Genomic DNA, 20,410 nt, shown 5'->3' with positions numbered 1-20,410 from the left:
TTTCACGCCTATGGACCTCAAATTTGACATGGGCTGGCAACCGGACAGGAGATTATGGTGGTTGGTCAGTTCTTATTGGCTTTTCTCTCCCTGGTATAAAAATGTTACCTCAGATAAATAGAATTGGAGAATATTCCAGAATCCTGCCTTACAAAGTCCACAAATATTGCCAGCCTACGAATATTATTAGTGGCCAAGATCCCGGGAATATTTATAGGCTTTGCGCAAAGATTAATCAATATAACATAAGTTGAATATTAAATTTGGAGTTGTTAAAATACAGCACCGAACCATAATTGAGTCAGCCATCGTATGTATAAAAAATTTATAGTTAAGGATTTTGGCTACAATGGCCGGACTAACCTGGACCGGATATGACCCCGTCAATTACTGGTTACATCCACGGGTGTCTGGAGCTGGTATCACCCGTACACTTGTGTAAGTACTTGTTTGTGAACCAAGATGGCGGACACCGTAACGTAGTATGTGTACCAGGTTTAGGTTCGGCCATAATTCTATTCCGATTTTTCTTTTTTTAGTTCTATTAGGAGTTCAGGGATTAGCCAGGTGACTCCCATAATATTTGTACTTGAAATCATGGCCTAACCTGGTACACATACTATGTTCCGGTGTCCGCCATCTTGGTTCACACACTTTAGGGAGTACTCAATTCTTGGCAGCATAACCCTATACATGTTCCCCGAATGAAATCACAAAAATCAGTTACGAAGAATAGATATAATTACGAAAAACTCTTCTACAACTTATATTAACGATATATATACCAACAAAGAAATGTATATGAAGGGGATGGCGAGCCTTTTTTATGAACGAATCAAAAATTACATGCTTTTACGCACATATTAATTATCAAGAATGTTTGGAATTCAAAAAAGATTGATTACCAGTTACCACTCGCACAGAATTGCGGATATTATATTAACGATATATATACCAACAAAGAAATGTATATGAAGGGGATGGCGAGCCTTTTTTATGAACGAATCAAAAATTACATGCTTTTACGCACATATTAATTATCAAGAATGTTTGGAATTCAAAAAAGATTGATTACCAGTTACCACTCGCACAGAATTGCGGACTCCAACAGTATTAACGTCCCTAACATCTTTCTCTGTTATAATTTCAAGTTTCTGTATTATTTTAATTAATTCTTATTAATCTTTCAGTATGGATGTTTTTCCGACCCTTGACCCCAGAATATTACTTCCCATACTTCACCATTGGTAAGTATTTTACGCCTATTTTGAGTGTGTTTTGAAGAATTAGCGTTCATAAACTGGTTTACGTCTTCCAAATCATCATTTTTATTATCGGTAGACATAATACAAATTGTCGTATTTGATTACAACTAATTTTGGGAAACGCAACTGAAATATGACAAACACCACATAAAACCCTGAAAACAGGCAATGTTTACGGCCATGTTAAAATATTTGTCTGGTCGAGTGAACTGATTTCAATTATTACGGCAGTGTTAACTTATTGCTTGATTGGCCATTAGTATGGAAATAAACAAGGAAATCGATGCTTGGTGAAATATCCATAGTAGTTAGTATCTGTAGTTATGGTGGTCCAGTTATTGTCAGACTAGATTGGGAAAATTTTATTTTTAGTTGGTTCGCCATCCCTGATATGTAATTATAAAACATGATTAATATCAAATAAGCAGCCTGTTACACTATAAATTGCTGAATTGTATATCTATTTTTTTTTCAACTGTTTCGTAAGTTCACATTGGTGATGGATCCAATTCTGTTATGAGTTCATTTAGAGTTGCTCTTCGACCATCCGTTATTTTCGGCGCTGGAGACCCTGCTCTGTCATTGAAAATGGTGATTGACCAAAACTTCGAAGTGGAGGTTAACTAGTTATAGGCTCTTGTTTTACCAACATCTTTAGTACAACTTCACATGCTAATGTTCGAGTCACAAATTGGTACACGCACTTACATGGCTCCAATTTAATTAACGGTTGATGTCATAATGTAATTGGATTTTTGTATCCCATCTCACGGCTAAAAATGAATAGTAATTTTTTTGTCGGTAATGTTTCATTTATCAGCAATTGGTCCTTGCCACCCCTAAACCTATCGCAACTGAAAATACTCCGCAACTATGTCGACCATGACCATAAACACGAGATTTAAATCAATCTGAGTCAATGCTATTGTAGAAAGTCGTCCATACCAACAATACTTTTCGGATTTTTATAAATTTTCACCTGTTACATTATCGATAAAACCGATGAATTCAGTCCAGAAAATGTTTAAAGATGCTTCTCAAAAATGCTTCCCCACAATACAGATATATACTGCAATATCACGTTTAATTCTCCTCTTGCGCCTCTTTTGTTTCTATTTTATAATTCAATCGCCGCCTCAGCTCCCTCTCTATCGAAATATAACGACATCCAATACATTCGAATTGCGTTGGCATTCGCGAAGATTCTTTTCTTCATATCTTTTTGGAAAGAAAGTCTCCCAGTCTATTTATTACCTTCGTGAGATGGGTCCTACGACAGACTATAAAAATTAGTCTCGCGCAAATCCTTTGCCCCTAGTTAAACTTACCGAATTTGATTTTACTTGTATAGTCTTGACACTGTTCGAGTTTGCACAAGTACAATTCAGGGATCAAAATAAGAAAATTAATAATTATTCCCTTAAGGTTAGGGATGCAAATTGCCTTCGAAATTTGAATTTTTCAAATCATTCCTAACCCTAACCCCAACTTAATAATTACTATTCTCTTATTTTAAAACGTTTTTCTCAAATCTCACATTCTTGTCTTAGTGGCGGTGACTTTGTACGTAAGATCCCAATGGAGAACTTGGAACGATCCATCTGCCGGGGATAAACGGTATGGGCTGAATTTACTTAACACGAAATAACTTCACCCAGTTTTCTCAAAACTCTCTATGAGCTTTGTGGATATTTATATCCTACAGGCATATTGAAATTGCAACATTAAAATAGTAAAAAGATATTGCTACTAGACACTAATGGCTAAGCTGACATGCCATCGAAAATGAGGTAGGATTTACACACCTTCATGGCTTCGATCATATCTTAGTTAAAAAGTGTTTCCAAAACTTTATTGATGCTTTCTTCCTCGTGCCTATATCGCTATCTTCCCACTAGGAATAAAAAACTATGAATAGAAATCTTATAGGAGGATTCCTCTCCGGTCGGGAAATTATGGCTCATGCAGTTAATTTTGGCCAAATGACCACCCGTGTCTAGTGTATGAATATACAACATTCTGCTTTTCTTTTTAACTACCAACTACCAAAATGGTAATTTGTGTGTCCTTGACATTATCAGGTCTAAACAGATCATATTATTTAGTCATACATATGCAACATATTATGATTCACAATAATCATTTTATCGGCGTAAGGGGGACTGCTTATGCACGCATTTTGCTCCGAACAAGGCTATGTACAAGCATACAATAAAATCTAACCTTTGTAATGAGCAATTATTTTGAAAATACCGGGATCATTTTTGAAACATCCTTTAGTGAAAAATGTCGACATTTCTTGTTTTTTTTGGGGGGAAAGACGGAGTATTGTAGACAGACAAAAAGTCGACTGAATAAAAATTTCGAACGATCATGGACCTGTAAATTCAAACATTGATCTTGTGACTTTCTTGATGAAAATTTATTTACCATGTAAATCAGTGGTCGGCACACTTTGTGTATTACTAGGACAAATATACACATTTTCAGTGACGTGTGGACTATATTACTTTATGACGCACACGCAACTCCTATTTGTCTGTAAATTATAACCAACGGTATGCACGTTCGCAAATGAACTGACAACTTTTGCTTACGCTACTTACTACGACACAAACGCCTTGCAAACAGACATTGTTACCATATAAATCCGTGCGCAGATGAGTAAAATATTGATAAATTTATCAATCTGAACACCTGAATCTGCACTTAATATTACTTTTCTGCCAAATTCACTACTACAACCACAAGCATCCGAGGCTAGTGCCGCTGCCAATATGCGTGGGTTTCCATGCTTTCCACTAACAATTCTAAGCATGAACACCTCACATATTCCTGCAAATGAAATCAAATAAACTTAGTCATATAAGGTAAATTATTATATTATATAATCACGGAACAGCTAAATTTACTCAATAAATCGTCAACTGAATTATAAAATATTCATGATTTTCATCTGTCGCAGCTTGAGTTCCCATATGTAGCGATCTGTGTGGTCATTTTTTCGGAAGGTTGTCAGAACTAAAAAAAAATTGGACCCATTGAAATTTTCGACCTCATTTCTTGGTTTAGCAATGGAGTGTTTGGCGGGAAATTCCATATCTTGCTCAGTCATTGGGTTATTGTTTAATTTTAAATCACAGGAGAGGCATGTAGCCGCAACCAGAAATACTGTATGAGTTCATGTGGTTTACTCTTCGATAGGTAATAAATTAGAAAGTTTCGTATCTCAACATTGCTTTTGTTGATAAATTAAAATAGAAGTTACATTTCGGGACAGTCAGGTTCATTCCTCCCTAGACCAATGACATGAATATACATAAATGTACTCACTTGAGTTCAATTTGTTTCATGAGTCCACCGAGCCTTTTATTAAAGTTATCATCTGCTTCACTTGCTGACAACCCGGCTTTTTTACTGTAATTAAAAAGTTCGATAAATTGGAACGAAATAATTTTCAATTTGCCTAGAAACGTGTTTTCATGTATATTAAAATTCAGAGTTTAACAAACTTTTTGGGCCGTGGACCCCTATTTGTGAAAATTATTTTTTACGGACCCCCATCCTATACCAATTTATGTGCGTAACCAAGGAGGGAGGATAATGTTCCATTTGAATTTAGAAGACGACAACACAAACAAAATTAATGTGGCGGATCAATTTCTGACAAGCAAAGTCGTAGGCCCAACTCTATGACAACGACCTAATTTATTTGTGTATTCTTGGATAGTCTCTCACAATTAACTTAACTGGGTTTCACGCCTCTTTCTTGCATCAACGGGGCTCAAATGACTATGGCAGAGTTGCGCAAGTTCTCGACGTGGCTCTGTGACGGAGATCTACCTCACAGACGCTGAAAGCAACGATGGTCTACATTTACAACTACTTTTTCACTCCCATTATTAAGGTCTCGTAACAATTACTATTTGCGATTGCGTTAACTTACGACTTTATCTCGTTTATGAATGTCTAAGTGACAGTGGATATTCGTTAAGTGTATAATATATCAGACTCTCAATATCGCTGCGGACCCCTGTGTAGTCGTCACGGACGGACCCCAGTTTGGGAAACCCTGTATTAAATCCTTGTTCAAAGTACATCTGATAGTTCCCTATAACAGAGATTTGTTTGTCACTGATTCAAAAATTAGACATCTTTTGTCTGCTCACCACGTGTTAAAATGCTTCTCGTAAATATTGCCAACCTCTCTGACTATAGCTTCTTTTTAGCGATTATTTTCCTTCGCTTTCTCGTGCTCCGAATCTGTTATTCTTCTGTTTGATTCCAATTTCTCCATCTCGTTCCTGTGCGTTCTCTATTCATCTTCAATGGCGTTTATCCATTTACGATCTTCTTTAGCACGATTAAGTAATTTATCTTCAAGTTTCTATTTCTGTTTTCGTTCTTCATCCCTTTCTCTTCGCTTTCTTTCTGCGAATAGTTACATTCCGTTAGCCCTGATTCACCAAACAACCTTAATCAGGATTGTGCGTGAGGGGATTGCTGAACTAATCGATGCAGGCGGTTATAAGTTTTTGGAAAGCCCGTCCTAGAGTGGTAATCTGGTTGCATAGAAGCAATGGCGTGCCTAGACTAGAGTATGGCATCCATGGCCCGTTCCATGGGCGCCGTTTGAGAAGAGCGTAAAAACGGCTAAACGTTTACATCGTGAAACGTATCAATAAAATAATTCGTATTTTCACTCAAATCACAACGTACAAGTATCATAATTCAACAACAGTCGTTAAAAGTTGACAACAAACGATCAAGGGGGCGCATTACTAAACTTTGCCATAGGCGCTATTTTACGTAAATATACGCAACTCGCTCACTGCATCGAAGAGTTGCAATTGACAAATGTGCTAACATTACAAAAACTAAAATTATTTATGTAACAAAATGAAGCTCGTCCGTATCTCGTTGATTGTACTATTTATGCTTTTTAATAAATTTTTGCTTGTTATGGCATCGATTAGACGTTAACTAAAAAAATAAATTTTTGAATTGCAATATATCGACAAAAACATTTTAATACTATGTGAAATTGTTAAACGGACTAGTGGCGAGAACATCAACTCAATCAATTCCGAGTATCTGGAGAAAAAAAATTACTGGCCAACAGTATCCCATACCCGACATTGGGCCCCATTCGCCAAACTTCGTAAAAAGCCTCTTTAGGAGCACGTAACTTTGTCTCTCAAAAACGAAGTTACGAAATCGATTCACGAAACATCTCGTAAAAACTTACTCACGGTCACGCAAGTTCTCTCGAAATCTAACGCACGGTTGTCGTTGAACAAAAATCTCTGTATGATCTCTCAATCTCAATATTAACTCTCAATATTAACGATACTTCGAGAATACCATTTTTGCCTTTTACGAGAAAGTGGGTGCTCAACTAACACGTTAAACGATAAAGAAGTTTGGCGAATGGCGCCCATGGACTGGCAACCAGACAAGAGGCCTTGGTTCGCCATGGGCTTATGGGCTTTCCTCGGAATAAATATGTAAATCCTATCTTATGCAATAAATCATATTCTACGAGACTCACTCACCTTTTGACGCTTTATTACCCATTTTCGAGTTACGGGTTCAGCTATTAGATATCACTTATCGGCATTGCAAACGTATTAGTGTGATAATTGGCTTGTCTTGATTTATATTACTTCAGGCTTCATTTGTTTTACTCTCGTTTGCTGTAATATTGCAGTATAATGAGGCGCCGCGTACTGAGTAAATTATTACGCGCATAGTTACAAGTATTTTATCTCGGCACTTGTGCTGAACGAACACGAGAGCGATGCACAAATGTATGGATACGAAATTGCAAACGCGTAGTACGGGTAAGCAATCTGTCTTAGTGGACTAACGGCACCCACCACCACGATGTCATAAAACGTGTTTCATAATCACAAATTATACAGCATAGCGAGTGCAAGCAAAATCAGTGATTATGATGCAGCACCAAACCAATAATAAATGAACAAGAGAACAATGCTGAAATATAAGAATACGAAATCCAAAACGCCGTAGTACGGGTAAGCAAGTTGTCACAGTGGACTAACGGTATCAGCCGTCACGATTTCATAAAAACCTGTTTTCATAATTAAAAATTATACAGCGCATTTTAAATGAAGCATCAGGTCTAACAGAGAATTTAGGAACAAATAAAGTTAATAGCTTTAGCGACTGAAAATTTCAAGGCAATTAGTCCATGTGCAGACATGTCTAACCCGCGGCCGCATGGTCCGGCAGGAAGGATTCATGCGGCCCACATGAAGCTATTATGCAAATACGGACGTATAAACATATTTACCATAAAACTTCCAAGTATAATTTCAAATCTTACGAGATTCGGGGTTCTTATTTCAAGCGGCTACGCCATAAGAAAAACATAGTTTTGCAGGAGGCCACTCAATCGTGTTACGTCAGTGGCGATTATGACAATGAGTTTTCCATCCATTGTGAAGTAATCGATAGTTAGTCACATCCGGTTGTGCTTTTCGTCGAAGGTTATTCAATTTAATTTTAGTCGTCTAAAAATAAACCACAAAACAACTCTACCGGTATGACTGGAAAGAAAAGAGCCAATGTGAGGATGAAAATCGGAAATTTTAGAAAAGTTGTACTTCTTTGAAAAAGGTGAAGACAACGCTGTTTGCTCAATAGGCCACAAATCTGTTTCGAGCTCAAAGTCCTATAATTTGAACAGACAATTTGACAACCCAGTTACGTTGTGTGGTATCAAAACGGCCCGTTGATATTAAAAAGTTGAACAATGACTTTCAAAAGCATGTTTCGCACTGATTGGAAAGAAAAATTGCTCGATCAGTTTTTTTTCGATATTTTATGCCATGTATATTATTGCTTGAAATTTTGTTTTAAAGTTGATTCGAATTTCATGGTGTGAAGCCGAATATACAATGTGCGACCCTCAGTATAGCGGCGACATGATTTATGACCCTAGAAAGCACTTGTGTTGGACATGACTGCATTTGTAAATGAGAAAAGTAATTTTTATGTGTGGGATGAGAAGAAAAATTCTAACAACAACGTAATAACGAAACGATTCATAGGTTCAATCCGTGTCCAATAACAGATTATTATCCATCCCATTATTGCGAAACATTTGATAAGTTGGATTAAAAACTCACATCGAAAACAGTAACAGGATATTCAAACAATTTTAATTCATAAAAGACCTTATCTAGAACGTACCAGCACAAAAATTTTTCAATACGACGCTTACGCACTCCTTTCTGTCCACATGTGTTACTTCGATGTCAAATTTAATCAATATCTGGTCGTTCGTTCGAAGGAAGGAGTAATAGTAAGCCAAATAAGGTGGTTGAATCGCTTACGAATAGAGCAAAATGGTGTTGAAAATAAGTACAAATTTGTGTCTTACTGCTCTACAGCAAAATCTTCTTTCCAAAAACATAAACTGAACTTTTTTTCGGGGGTTTGTTACGCCTATGGGTTTTAACAGTAATGATCACTGATGTACTAGTTCGGGGTGGTCCAAGGTTGTCAGCGTCTCGAGCAACAAAATTTAATTTTGCATTTTATGCGGGCCACAATAAAGCAAAGAATAGGTAAACAGCTCAATATGGAACAAACGTTATTATTGTACAAACTCATTAGCCATTATTTGTCATCGATCGCGCTAATGATAAAAAAGTTTTTATAATACAAGGTACCAACATATCTCGTCTCTTTAGTCTGGTTTAGTTTGTATTGGACTTTGCCCTGTTATCCATTTATTAACCTATTGAATAAACAGCTAGACGCTTTGAAATAATTGGTTTGGTGCTGCACCGTGAGCAATGTTTCTTTGCCTGCACTAGCTATTACCCTCGCCTACGTATCGCAATGAATAATAATGCACGGAAAAGGTCATATTTTGATAAGCTTTAAAAAAAAAACTAATAATAACTTGAATATAGGGTGATAACTTATTATATGTTATATGTAATTTATAAAAATATAGTTATTGAAATTTTTCGTTGTTGGCCCTCGTGCCACAGCTTGTCGAACACTGATTCAAGCAAATGTAACAATTTATTTTTCATGTCAGCGCGTAATATATTAGTTTATTTTGAAATGCTCGTTAAGTTTTCTCTAAGCAACTGAGAGTAAAAAAAAGACGGAGAATAGTTAAAGGCAACCTCGGACTGGCTAAGAGCTTTTTATAAGTTTGTCTTTGCGACAGAAGTATCAATAGATACCAATTGAGAGAATAAATGTCAAGAATGAGCCAACCATTTAATAGGCTTAGGAAATATATCAAATCAATTTTTTGTACATTGTATATATTTCCTTCAACTTTATTTATATATCACTGAATTAATTTTCTTGTTTTCAACTCAACCGTATAATAGTGCTATTGACAATAACGTCTCAGATCTACACGCACTAAAATCAGAAACATCAGTCACTAAATCAAAATTAAAAAAGAAATTGATAAATTTATCAATTTAAAAATTTGAATCTGCCCCTGTTTCGATTTTTCCGTCTAACTTACTATTATAACCAGTACAAGCGTACGAAGTTGGTTCGATATGCGCAGACTCTTCCACTGACCATTTTAATTAAGCAATGTACACCTTACCTATTCCCGTGAACGAAATCGCAAAAAATCAGTCATATAAGGTAAATTATTATATTAAATAACCATGGAACTCTGTTATATTTACTAAATAAATCGTCAACTGAATTATAAAAATATTTTTAATATTTCTGTCGCAGCATGAGTGTCATATGTTGTGATCCGTGCAGGCAATTATTCCGCAAGGTCGTCAGAACTGAAAAAATAGTTGATAAGAAAATTAAAAGTTAATTACATTTTTGGGTTTAGCTAAAGAGCGTTTGGAGAAAAATTCTCTGTTTGCTCAGTCATTGAATTTTTTTTTTTTTTTAATTTTAAATCGTGGGCGACCCATGTACCCGCAACCACAGAGAGTGTATGTAGATGGAAAGTTTGGTATCTCAGCACTGCTTTTGTGGATAAATTAAAATGGAAGTTATATTTTGACAATCACAATCTTTCCTTCTTAACCCAATGAACACCCTAGATACATAATTGTGCTCACTTGAATTTTAATTTTTCCATGAGGACACCGAAAATACTTCCAAAACTCTCCACTGCTTCACTTGCTGGCAACCCCGCTTCATCACTGTAATTAAAACGTGCAATCAATTGAATGGGAAATATTTTCAATTTGTCCAGAAACGTGTTCTTATGTATATGAAATTATTTGTAGAGTGCACCAAAACTTCAACACCTGATAGTTTCTTATAATAGAAAATAGTTTTCCACTGTCTCCAAAATTGATCATCATGAAACTATGTGTGTAAAAGTTTGTGTGCTTACCAATAATTGCTATGTTTCTCGTAAAGATTGCCGAATTCTCGCATTACAGTTTCATTGTTGCGGCCTTTTTCAATTTCTCTCTGTAGCTTCAACTCGGCTATAGCAATTGCCTTGTCCCTTCTCTCCATATCTTCCTTGTGCTTCATCTTTTCTTCCTCGCGCTTACGCTTTGCATCATCAATGGCAATTTGCCGTTTATGCTCTTCATTTTCACGCTCACGCTTCTCCTTTTCACGCAGCATGCGCTCTTCCTCTTTAATGACAATTTGCTGTTTACGCTCTTCTTCCTCGCGCCTACGATTTGCATCATCAATGACAATTTGCTGTTTACGCTCTTCTTCCTCGCGCCTACGATTTGCATCATCAATGGCAATTTGCCGTTTATATTCTTCATTTTCACGCTCAAGCTTTTCATTTTCACGCTCAAGCTTTTCCTTTTCACCCTTCCTTGCTGTAAAGTTACAATCCGTTAGCCTTGGTGCCAATCAAATGTTAGTAAAATTTGCTGAACAATCGTAGTCACGATCGTACGTGAGACTGGCAAGAGGATTGCTGAAAGAGCTGTCGCAGGCCATTTACTGGGGTTACTGAAGTTTGGAATGCTAGCTAGGTTTGCATTCTGGATATCTATCGATTAGGCCGATATAGCAACTACTGATCCATAATGACGCCAAATTTGATGCACGCCGTTCTATAGTGGCAATCTAGTTGCACAGAAGAGTTGAAATGCGATAGACAAATGTACCGACATTGAAAAAACTAAAATTATTTACGTAACACAATTGAACTTGTCCGTATCTCGTTAATTTTACCACTTATGCTTTTTAAATACCCATCGCTTTTTCATCAGCATTGATTAGATATCAACTAATATTATGAATCTGAACCCGTTACGAAGTTTCCTATCTAATATACTAATACAACCACAGGCACCTAAAGCTGACGATTGTGACGCGGATTCTCATGTTTTTCACTAACGATTCTAATCAAAGCAATGTACACCTTGCATATTCCCGTGAATAAAACCGCATAGATAAATAAAATAGAATTTTGTAAATGGCATTTAGTTGCAATATTTTGACAAAAACATTTTATTACTAAGTTAAATTGCTGAAACGAACTAGTGACGAGAAAATTTTCTCGGTTAATCTTATCTTAAGAAACTCACTCACCTTTTGAAGCTTCATTACCCATTTTTAAGGTACGAGTCCAGCTATAAGATATCACTTATCGGCACTGCAAACGTATTAATGGGATAATTGACTTGTCTTGTAGTATACTACTCCAGGTTTATTTGTTTTACTCTTGTATGCTATTATATTGAAGTTATAAGAAGTATAACTGCAACCACGCCGCGTGCTATGTACTGTGTAAATTATTACACGTGAGGTATATTATTTCGGCACTTGTACATACTACCTGTTTGCGAAAGCGTCTAGCTGTTTACTCAATAGGTTAATACAAAGAAAACAGTCCAACAGCAAAGTCCAATAAAATTCAAACCTAACTAAAGAGATGGGATATGCTTGTACCACATACACTTCATTAATAATATCGTTGAATCATCTTGGAGGCATATGACTAGACTAGACTATATTGAGGTGAGTACACATTTTTCTGTTTTTTTCGCAATATCAGCAAGGATATTTAGTGCAAATTTGGATGCGACTCCTTGTTTATTGCAGAAATAATTCATTTAGAGCCTGGCGTGAAGAGACCACCTCAACCAAAGACTTAAAGAAAAGCAGATTTTCTTAATTTCGTTGGAAATTTGCCATGGGTTTGGGGTATACGAGGTTTTGGACACGATATATAACGCATCTAATTTTTTTATTTCAATAAGATTAAAAATGAATTTTTGTTATTGCACAGCGCAAAAAAATGTATTTTAAATATTCACAATTTAATTCTAATAAAGATTTTGGTGTTGGTAAACATCTTTTTGTTCCAATCGAAAATTGTCTGATTCTAACAACAAAAATATAAAAATCCGAGTTCCGAAAGACATTGGATGTTTTCCCAAACCTTTACCAATTTTGAGAGTGTTCTCGGGAGTTGGCGCTTAAACGGGTTATCATGTTTGTTCATCCATCATTGGATTCAAAATATTTAACCACGTGTCATGTAAAAGTATCGATAGCTAATTTTAGGCTCGTCTATCGGAACTCAATTTTTGATTAGAGCTACTGAACTAAAATTACTCGGAAGACAAAATGTCCGTCGAGGTCTTTAATCTATACCTAATTATACAACTAAAAACTGACAGATTGCTAACAAGACCACAAAAGCGAGCCAAGATTTAAAATCATGCTTGGAAATCTGTACGAGTGAAAAAGGCGTCTGAGCAGCGTCAAAAAGTTCAATTGTTAGACCACGGTTGATTCGTTGCTTATTTCCAATGTTACCAAAATAAACAAGCAAGCCCATGCTCAGAGAAACATCCGTCCATAGTTGCCAAACTTCAGATCAGACAATAACTTCAGATCAGACAATAATTTGATTTTCTTATTTTAGGTAACACTCAAGTCATTGTAGGATTCCTCCCAATTCTAAAACAAAATAAAGCTTCGGATTTAGTTTAAAGAACGTCCTACGATGGACAAGCACTGTCCTCGCTACTGTACCTATCGTTGTCATAAGGTATCGTAAAATAATTTTAATTTTTTTCCACCTTTTCCAAATGTTATACACAGGTTTTGTGAGATTGATTAAATAATTACACTTTGCTTTCTGCATGTCTCAGTTTATTAGCTGAAACGGGCGTTAAGTTCTTTTTTGTTACATTTATTCACACCTTTCGCTCTGAACAAGGCCATTTTAGTTCTCACTGGGCGACGTAGTGACGGAGGCGTATCTAGAGGTTGGCCAAAGGGTCAGCCGCCCCTGCCAACACGTTACAGGCGTGAGTTTGTTGCTTATTTTGATGTTCAATTTAAATAATAATAATATACAAAAATTCTACTCTTACTTGTGCTTCAATTAGGGTTGCCACTTCTGGATACATTTTTTTTCGAATCGAATCTCGAATCAAAAATTTTCGAATCGAATCTTTCCGAATCTGATTTCATTGAGCTTTTTTTTTATTGTATGCGTATGTTTGCTCAAAGTAAAAAAAAAACAAATCTAGAGGAGAAAAACTTAAAAATGGAATACGCTATATAGCAAGGATGATAAGGGGTTTTCAGTGAATAAGCCACACTCATTTCCATCATGATAAAAAAGATGTAATTCATAGATATCACCAATAAATGCATTGATGAAAAACTTGCTGTTGCAACTTATCTGTGAGTCTTACAATACTGAGTTATTATTGTGTTAGACCTACTTGTATCAGGACTGAGGCAATTTGATGGAATTTATATGAAAAAAAAAGCAGGGAACAGTTGCACTGTTATGTCATAAACACAGTAACAGCACTGCTTTCCCTAGTCCTACACCAGTATATGTGACTGTGGTATTTCACTTCTTGTTATATTGAATTGAGGCCGGCCATATTACCGATTCTTTATCTTCAAATTTTAGTACAATATTTCATATTTATGCTAGCATCATAGAGTAGTACGACAAAAACATTCTAATTGCATCTGAATTACTTTAAATTGGAAATGCTTGCGTTTTGCAAGAATATGCTTGGAGACGATTTAAATTAACCAAGATTAAATTAAATTGATTTCGAGAAAAACAACCGTTCACCCGACAGCTGAAAAAAGACGTGTATGTACTATTACATTATGTCCCCCTGATTTCGTTTACCGTCACTCGAGTGGAAGCCTGACAAACGCAAACAAAATAAATATATATTTTAGGATGAGAGACATGATTGTCGATTAACATTGCCGGCCGATGAATTCATTCAGTAATAGTTCTCTTCAAGTGTACGCGAAATATTTCACTCAGAACGAGGTTTAAATTAAATTTCGATCAATATTAAATATTATCTAGAGCAGTGGTTCCCAACCGCCGGTCCGCGGACCGCTACCGGTCCGCGAAGCTTTTTTGCCGGCCCGCGAGAAATTTCATTTTTATGCCGTCTCAATCCCTTTACCGTAGGTTGCGTTGGTTTATTACGCAATTTCTCTTCCGCCGTCATATTGCGACGTCATTCGCGACATCGTGGCGCCGAGTAATCACACTTTTCGCTTTTTCTTCTCCGATTCATCGCGAATGCGCTCCATCAAATCTCGCAAGGTTCAGAAACCTGAAAATCGGCACGCGTGCTTTTTCTGTTCTGCGTGCTTATCGTGATTAATATGATCATCCATATAAAACGTTATGCATATTTCTTTGTTCAAACCAGAAAACAGTCAAGGACAGTATAATATTCCAATATGATATGAACTTGTTGCGATCCTGCAGGTGATCACGAGACGCGCAAAACAGCATGGGCGCAGAGATCTTTTTCAGTATTTTGAGCTTGGTAGCGACGACTTTGTCATTGTATTGTAAACTCATTCCGTTTGAGGCATCGATCAACTGCAGAGGGATTAATATGATAAACCCAATGAAAAAGAAACCTCTTGATTAAAATTGTGACTCTACCTTACAGTCCAGATTTAAAAAAGAATCACTGTCATAATTTTGGATATCTCTTGATAACGAATACTCATCGCTAAGTAATCGAGCAATCAAACTCTTGTTCGTATTATCAACCAGTTACTACATTATGCGAAAAAACATTTTCATCACTAGCTTTAATTAAAACGAAGCAAAGAAATCGGCTGCACACCGCTGCAGAGCTACGTTTTGCAGAAACTTCTTTGGGGCCTCGTTTGCAATCGTGCATCGGAAACGAAACAGCAGCAAAATTCTCACCAGAGTTTGTACATTATTTGGCATTTACATGTTTTTTATGTGAGATGTTTTACGCGTGGCCTTTTTTTACGCATGATGGGTGCCCAGCACTGCATTTCATTACGCAAATATATGATATTATTTTATGTTTCACCCATTTCAATTTTTGGCCGGCACATTATTTAAAAGTTTTTCTTCGTGTGAAATGTTTTTAAGTGTACCTTTTTTGTCTAGAAGCATATTGAGTGCCCGGCATTGCATTATTTTACGCAAATAAATGTTATTCTTTTCTGTTCCGGTCATTTCAATTTCTTTGCCGGTCCGCGAGTACTTTTATTTTAATTTTACTGGTCCGCCAGGGTAGAAAGGTTGGGAACCACTGATCTAGAGAGTCTAGACGTCGGTAGCACTTGGTCGCAGCGCAATCACGAATTTTCAGGTATACAATCCATTTAAATTCGCTTATTAGAAACTTAAGCTATTCAATGGAAAACTGAACTCGCAGTTTGGTGGAAATTACGCCACACATTATCTCGAGTGATGCGTAAAAGAGTGTTGTGTCGAACTTGAAACAAATGACGGCAGATAAGTAAAAAAGTCAATCACGAAAAATTTATTTTCATTCATTTCCGTCCCGTAATTTGCTGTCATTTGGAGTGCCGCATAAACGCATTCGGCAGTTTTAACGCCGCCGAAAACAACGATTAACAAACGTTCAATGTTTTTTTTTTCAGTCCGGTAATTTGGTGTTATTTGGGAGTGCGCATAAACGCATTCGGCAGATTTAAAGCCGCCAAAACAACGATTTAACTAACGTTTAATGTTTTTTTTTTGGTAAATTGCTCTCTTTTTCCGAATCGCGTAAATCTGATTCGAATCGATTCGGATAGATGCGATTCGTAAATCCAAAAGTGGCATCCCTAGCTTCAATTAATTTATTCTCACTTATAACAACTATCTAAAATTTGTTTAAAATATTTTTGAAATTTGGTATAAGGGGCATCATTAGCAGAAACTCATCCTGGGCAGCAGAAAAGTTTGACACGCCCCCGCGTGGGTGTGTGATTTGTTTTTAAACTGCAATCGCCATGTCAACAAAGATTTAACCGCTCAGGTATCGCACCGTTTCAAATCAACGATGTCTCCCAATGACGATGAACTCATGAGGCAACCGGCATATTTATATGAGCGACACAAATGCATGAGTAACTTGAACTACTAACTCTGATTGACTACTAGAGCGTGTGATGGAAATTACCTAGCACAATATAATTTTAATATTTTATTGGTATTTTATTAAGGATGTTGTTGGCTTTGCATGTTTCGTTTCAATAAAACCACGATGTTGTCCATCGCAACAGTATGATTTAATGACAGGTAACCTATAAAAATTATTGTAATTGCCAATATTCAGATATGTGTACCTCAATGGTGGAAGATGCCACCTTTTTGAAAAAACTACCCTGCCGAGAGGAATTCAGTAGTCTCTCTTTTTTTCTGCTTTTTGGATTGTCAGTGTAATAGTTCACGGTCTCTGCTAACCGGCAACACCATGAGCCCAATAAATGTAACACTTAGCGCATCAGTTGTGACTAGTAACTTCTCTATTATAGGCCAAACTACAAGCGTCAGTATTCAAAAGACTAATGTCAGAATTATGAATAACCTGATAATGGCAAGTAAAAACTCTAACAAACTGCGATAACAAAAAATTAGGACAAGATATTTGTTAAATAATTAATATTTATTTTATACAGATGACAGACACATGGGGGTTGATAATATAGCTAGGACGGAATCCCCTGTAACGCAACAACCATCAGCGTCATTCGGTAAATATCTTTGCGAACTAATAGGTTATTACAACAACCTGCAAGTTGTGGGCAACTTCAATTTAACGGGAATTCTTTCATATTGGTTAAGTTTTTGTTCTATTTTTCCTAAGAATTGATTGTTGATGAACTGACTTGACTGTTGATCGGACATCTTTGGTTTATGACATTCATTTATTTAAACCATTCGACCAAACAATCCAAATCTAATCCTAATCATTACTCTATCGTCAGACCAATCTACTAGTTATCATGTAGATATTTGATAAATAACAACAAGATAACAAGATATTTGTTAAATAATTAATATTTATTTTATACAGATGACAGACACATGGGGGTTGATAATATAGCTAGGACGGAATCCCCTGTAACGCAACAACCATCAGTGTCATTCGGTAAATATCTTTGCGAACTAATAGGTTATTACAACAACCTGCAAGTTGTGGGCAACTTCAATTTAACGGGAATTCTTTCATATTGGTTAAGTTTTTGTTCTATTTTTCCTAAGAATTGATTGTTGATGAACTGACTTGACTGTTGATCGGACATCTTTGGTTTATGACATTCATTTATTTAAACCATTCGACCAAACAATCCAAATCTAATCCTAATCATTACTCTATCGTCAGACCAATCTACTAGTTATCATGTACCCCCCCCCCCCCCCCCCCCCAAACAAAACAAAAATCATATATGAATCGAATGGTTTGTTGTGTTGTTGTTCTTGTTAGAATTCTTCCTCTTATCATTCTTTAAGAATCGCTTTCTCTTTGATCACTGGACCAAATGATTCGAAATTTTCAGTGGTGGAAGATTTTATTTTTTGCTAGAAGCTACTACTTTTATTTATTTCAGAAATTCCTGTGAACTATGAAACATATGTTTGTTGTGTGCGATGATGTCTTTAAAATTACAAAATAAGCGCTCCTTGTGGCGATTCCGTCTTCGCAGTGAGTTCGCACAGCGATTTTGTTGCAGAGCGAAATCGTGAAAACTGCGACTACGGTACTGCGAAAGACTGTATAGCGGTACTACTACGTGTCCATATATTTGAGCATCGCTTTCTTGTATTTAAAAAGATCAACTACGGGCTCTTTCCTTTCAATCAATTGTTTGGTAGTTCATTCGTTATTCTATCTATTCAGATGACATATCTACGACGGGGGAAAAGGAACCTGTACTGAGACAACCTGTAGCGCACCCCAGATCTTCTGAAACAGGGTCAAAAGGTGAATATTTTGAGCGATATAACGCGTTTTTAGAACTGTGTATAATGTTATAGAATATATGGAACTTGTTCTCCATCTATCGGATAACGTTCATACACTATTCTGAAATGCATTTCTTTTCGATTTGTCCTTGGCGTTCGGCAAACGAACAAAATTGCTAAGAACTCTGAATATTAGAAATTTCGATGAGCTCCGGTTATTTGAATAAATATTTCCTTCCGTTAAGAGGAAAGCAGCAAAAGACATTTGCTTACTTATTTCAGTAATCCAACAGAACGTTGGACAGCTACATTGTCTCAAATCTAATTGGACCACATGTAGCTAATTAGTGATTCAGTGGTCGACAGACAAAATTTTATGTGTTAGAGGTAACACTTCCTATTTTTAAATAAATAACACTTGCTATTTAAAATAATGCAAAGTATTTATTTAGATGATTCTCAACAAATTAATAATGTACAGCAGGAACCTGTACGGGAGCAACTAGAATCAAGCCCTAAACGATCTCCTGAATTTGAGTCGAACGGTAAATATTTTTTATGCAATACACTCTACTTTGAATAAAACAGCAGCGTGCACCGGTTGAGGATTGAAATATCATGCTTAGTTAGCTTTAGCAACTTGTGCTTCATCTTGCGGATAGCGTTACACACTTTCTGAAATATCCGATTTGTTTTTCTGGTAAATGAAAAAACTTGCTGAAAACTGGCCAGCGTTGCCTATTGCGGGTTTTATGTCTGTTGGAGGGAAAGCGACCTTCCTATGTTCATTATAGAGACCTGCATGTTAAGTGTCTTTTCTTGCATGACAAATAATAACTCTGACTCTTATTGAATACGAAATGAACCTACAAAACGATATAAAATTATGCTGTTGTTAGAATTCTTGTTGTTAGTCTTAATAATTTGAATATTCGTTTCTATTTTTTAACTACTGGACAAACTTCTTTGAATTTTTCAATGTTTGAAGAATTAACTTTTCTGTAGGAAACTAATATTTTATCTATTTCTAAATTTTCTATGAATCCTATAAGATCAAATGTTTCATCCCACTGTATTATTTTTTATTCGCGAGAAGACGGTTTTAAATCCGCCAAGCGTGACAAAAGTCTTCCATTTAGATTTTGCGGAATCTTGCTTCACAAAAATCGGAAGTTTTCCGATAATGGTGACGCACTGTAGACTAGGTACTACTGTACTGTAAATGATTTGATACCACAGTTATGAGTTAAATCATTTTTATTCACGTTGGACAAGACAAATGAATCATCATTGTCATAGGACCTGTTTAGGCGAGGGCAGTCCGGGTATCGGTACTAGTAAGTTATGATGGTACACAATTTCGGATTCGTTCAGAATGATTTGTGGGGAAACCCTGAGAAAAATATTTTGTTTCCGCTTTTGTGTCCATATATTTGAGCATTGCTTATTTATTTCAGAAAACCCAGAGATAGTTGTCGACGGCAACATTGACACGGATCAAACTGACGTGAAAGGGTTTGCGTTGGAATTTCCCGAAATCACAGACCCGATTACTCGAGAAGTGAATGAGTATACACAGGAAAGACTTATGATTTTGCAACAACGCGAAAAAAAGAGAAATGCGGTATTTAAGGAGCGGCTGTGAGTATTTTCATGAAAATATAAACTTATAACATATATTTTGGTAAAATATCAGTTTTAAGAAATTTAAAATGTGGGGCCAAAATCGGTAAAAGAAAAAACCTGAAACTGGAGAGGCCGCCATTTGGTTAATTTGTCTTGACGTATATCCCAAATCATGAAAATCTCATTCTGTTTTTTATATTCATTATGATAATTCCATATAATCTTTATCTTGCTCCATATCATAATATTGGGCTTTCCGGGGAAAATAAATTTAATTCATGGAATTGATCTTGGTATGAATCCACATGTA

The 20,410-nt window shown here is 36.2% G+C and overlaps 1 protein-coding gene and 1 long non-coding RNA gene across 2 annotated transcripts; one reads left to right on the top strand and one right to left on the bottom strand.

Moving 5' to 3' along the window:
- Positions 1-9,950: 9,950 nt before the first annotated feature.
- LOC120339809 (uncharacterized) lies at positions 9,951-11,832 on the bottom strand. The gene is made up of 4 exons (XM_078116121.1): positions 11,811-11,832; positions 10,639-11,089; positions 10,358-10,441; positions 9,951-10,069 (listed from the first exon to the last, which is right to left on the bottom strand). The coding sequence occupies exons 1-4, from the start codon at positions 11,830-11,832 to the stop codon at positions 10,048-10,050; spliced, it is 579 nt and encodes a 192-aa protein (XP_077972247.1). The 3' UTR covers positions 9,951-10,047.
- A 6,371-nt stretch (positions 11,833-18,203) lies between these two features.
- Positions 18,204-20,063, top strand: LOC120339820 (uncharacterized). The gene is made up of 3 exons (XR_005569246.2): positions 18,204-18,493; positions 18,927-19,019; positions 19,932-20,063. It is a non-coding gene; the product is annotated as an uncharacterized LOC120339820 (long non-coding RNA).
- The last annotated feature ends 347 nt before the right edge of the window (positions 20,064-20,410 follow it).

Source organism: Styela clava, chromosome 9 (genome assembly GCF_964204865.1).
Source record: "Styela clava chromosome 9, kaStyClav1.hap1.2, whole genome shotgun sequence".
NCBI lineage: Eukaryota > Metazoa > Chordata > Ascidiacea > Stolidobranchia > Styelidae > Styela > Styela clava.
Note: the sequence above shows the minus strand (reverse complement) of the source record. Positions and strands in the feature narration are given on the sequence as shown.

Bases quoted from the DNA above. Each gene is read 5' to 3' on its own strand.
- LOC120339809 (XM_078116121.1), bottom strand. From the start codon at position 11,832: ATGGGTAATGAAGCTTCAAAAG. The intron at 10,442-10,638 runs GTAAGCACACAA...TTTTAATTACAG, and splicing joins GAGAAACATAGCAATTATTG to TGATGAAGCGGGGTTGCCAG. The intron at 10,070-10,357 runs GTGAGCACAATT...CTATTTTTTCAG, and splicing joins ATGGAAAAATTAAAATTCAA to TTCTGACGACCTTGCGGAAT.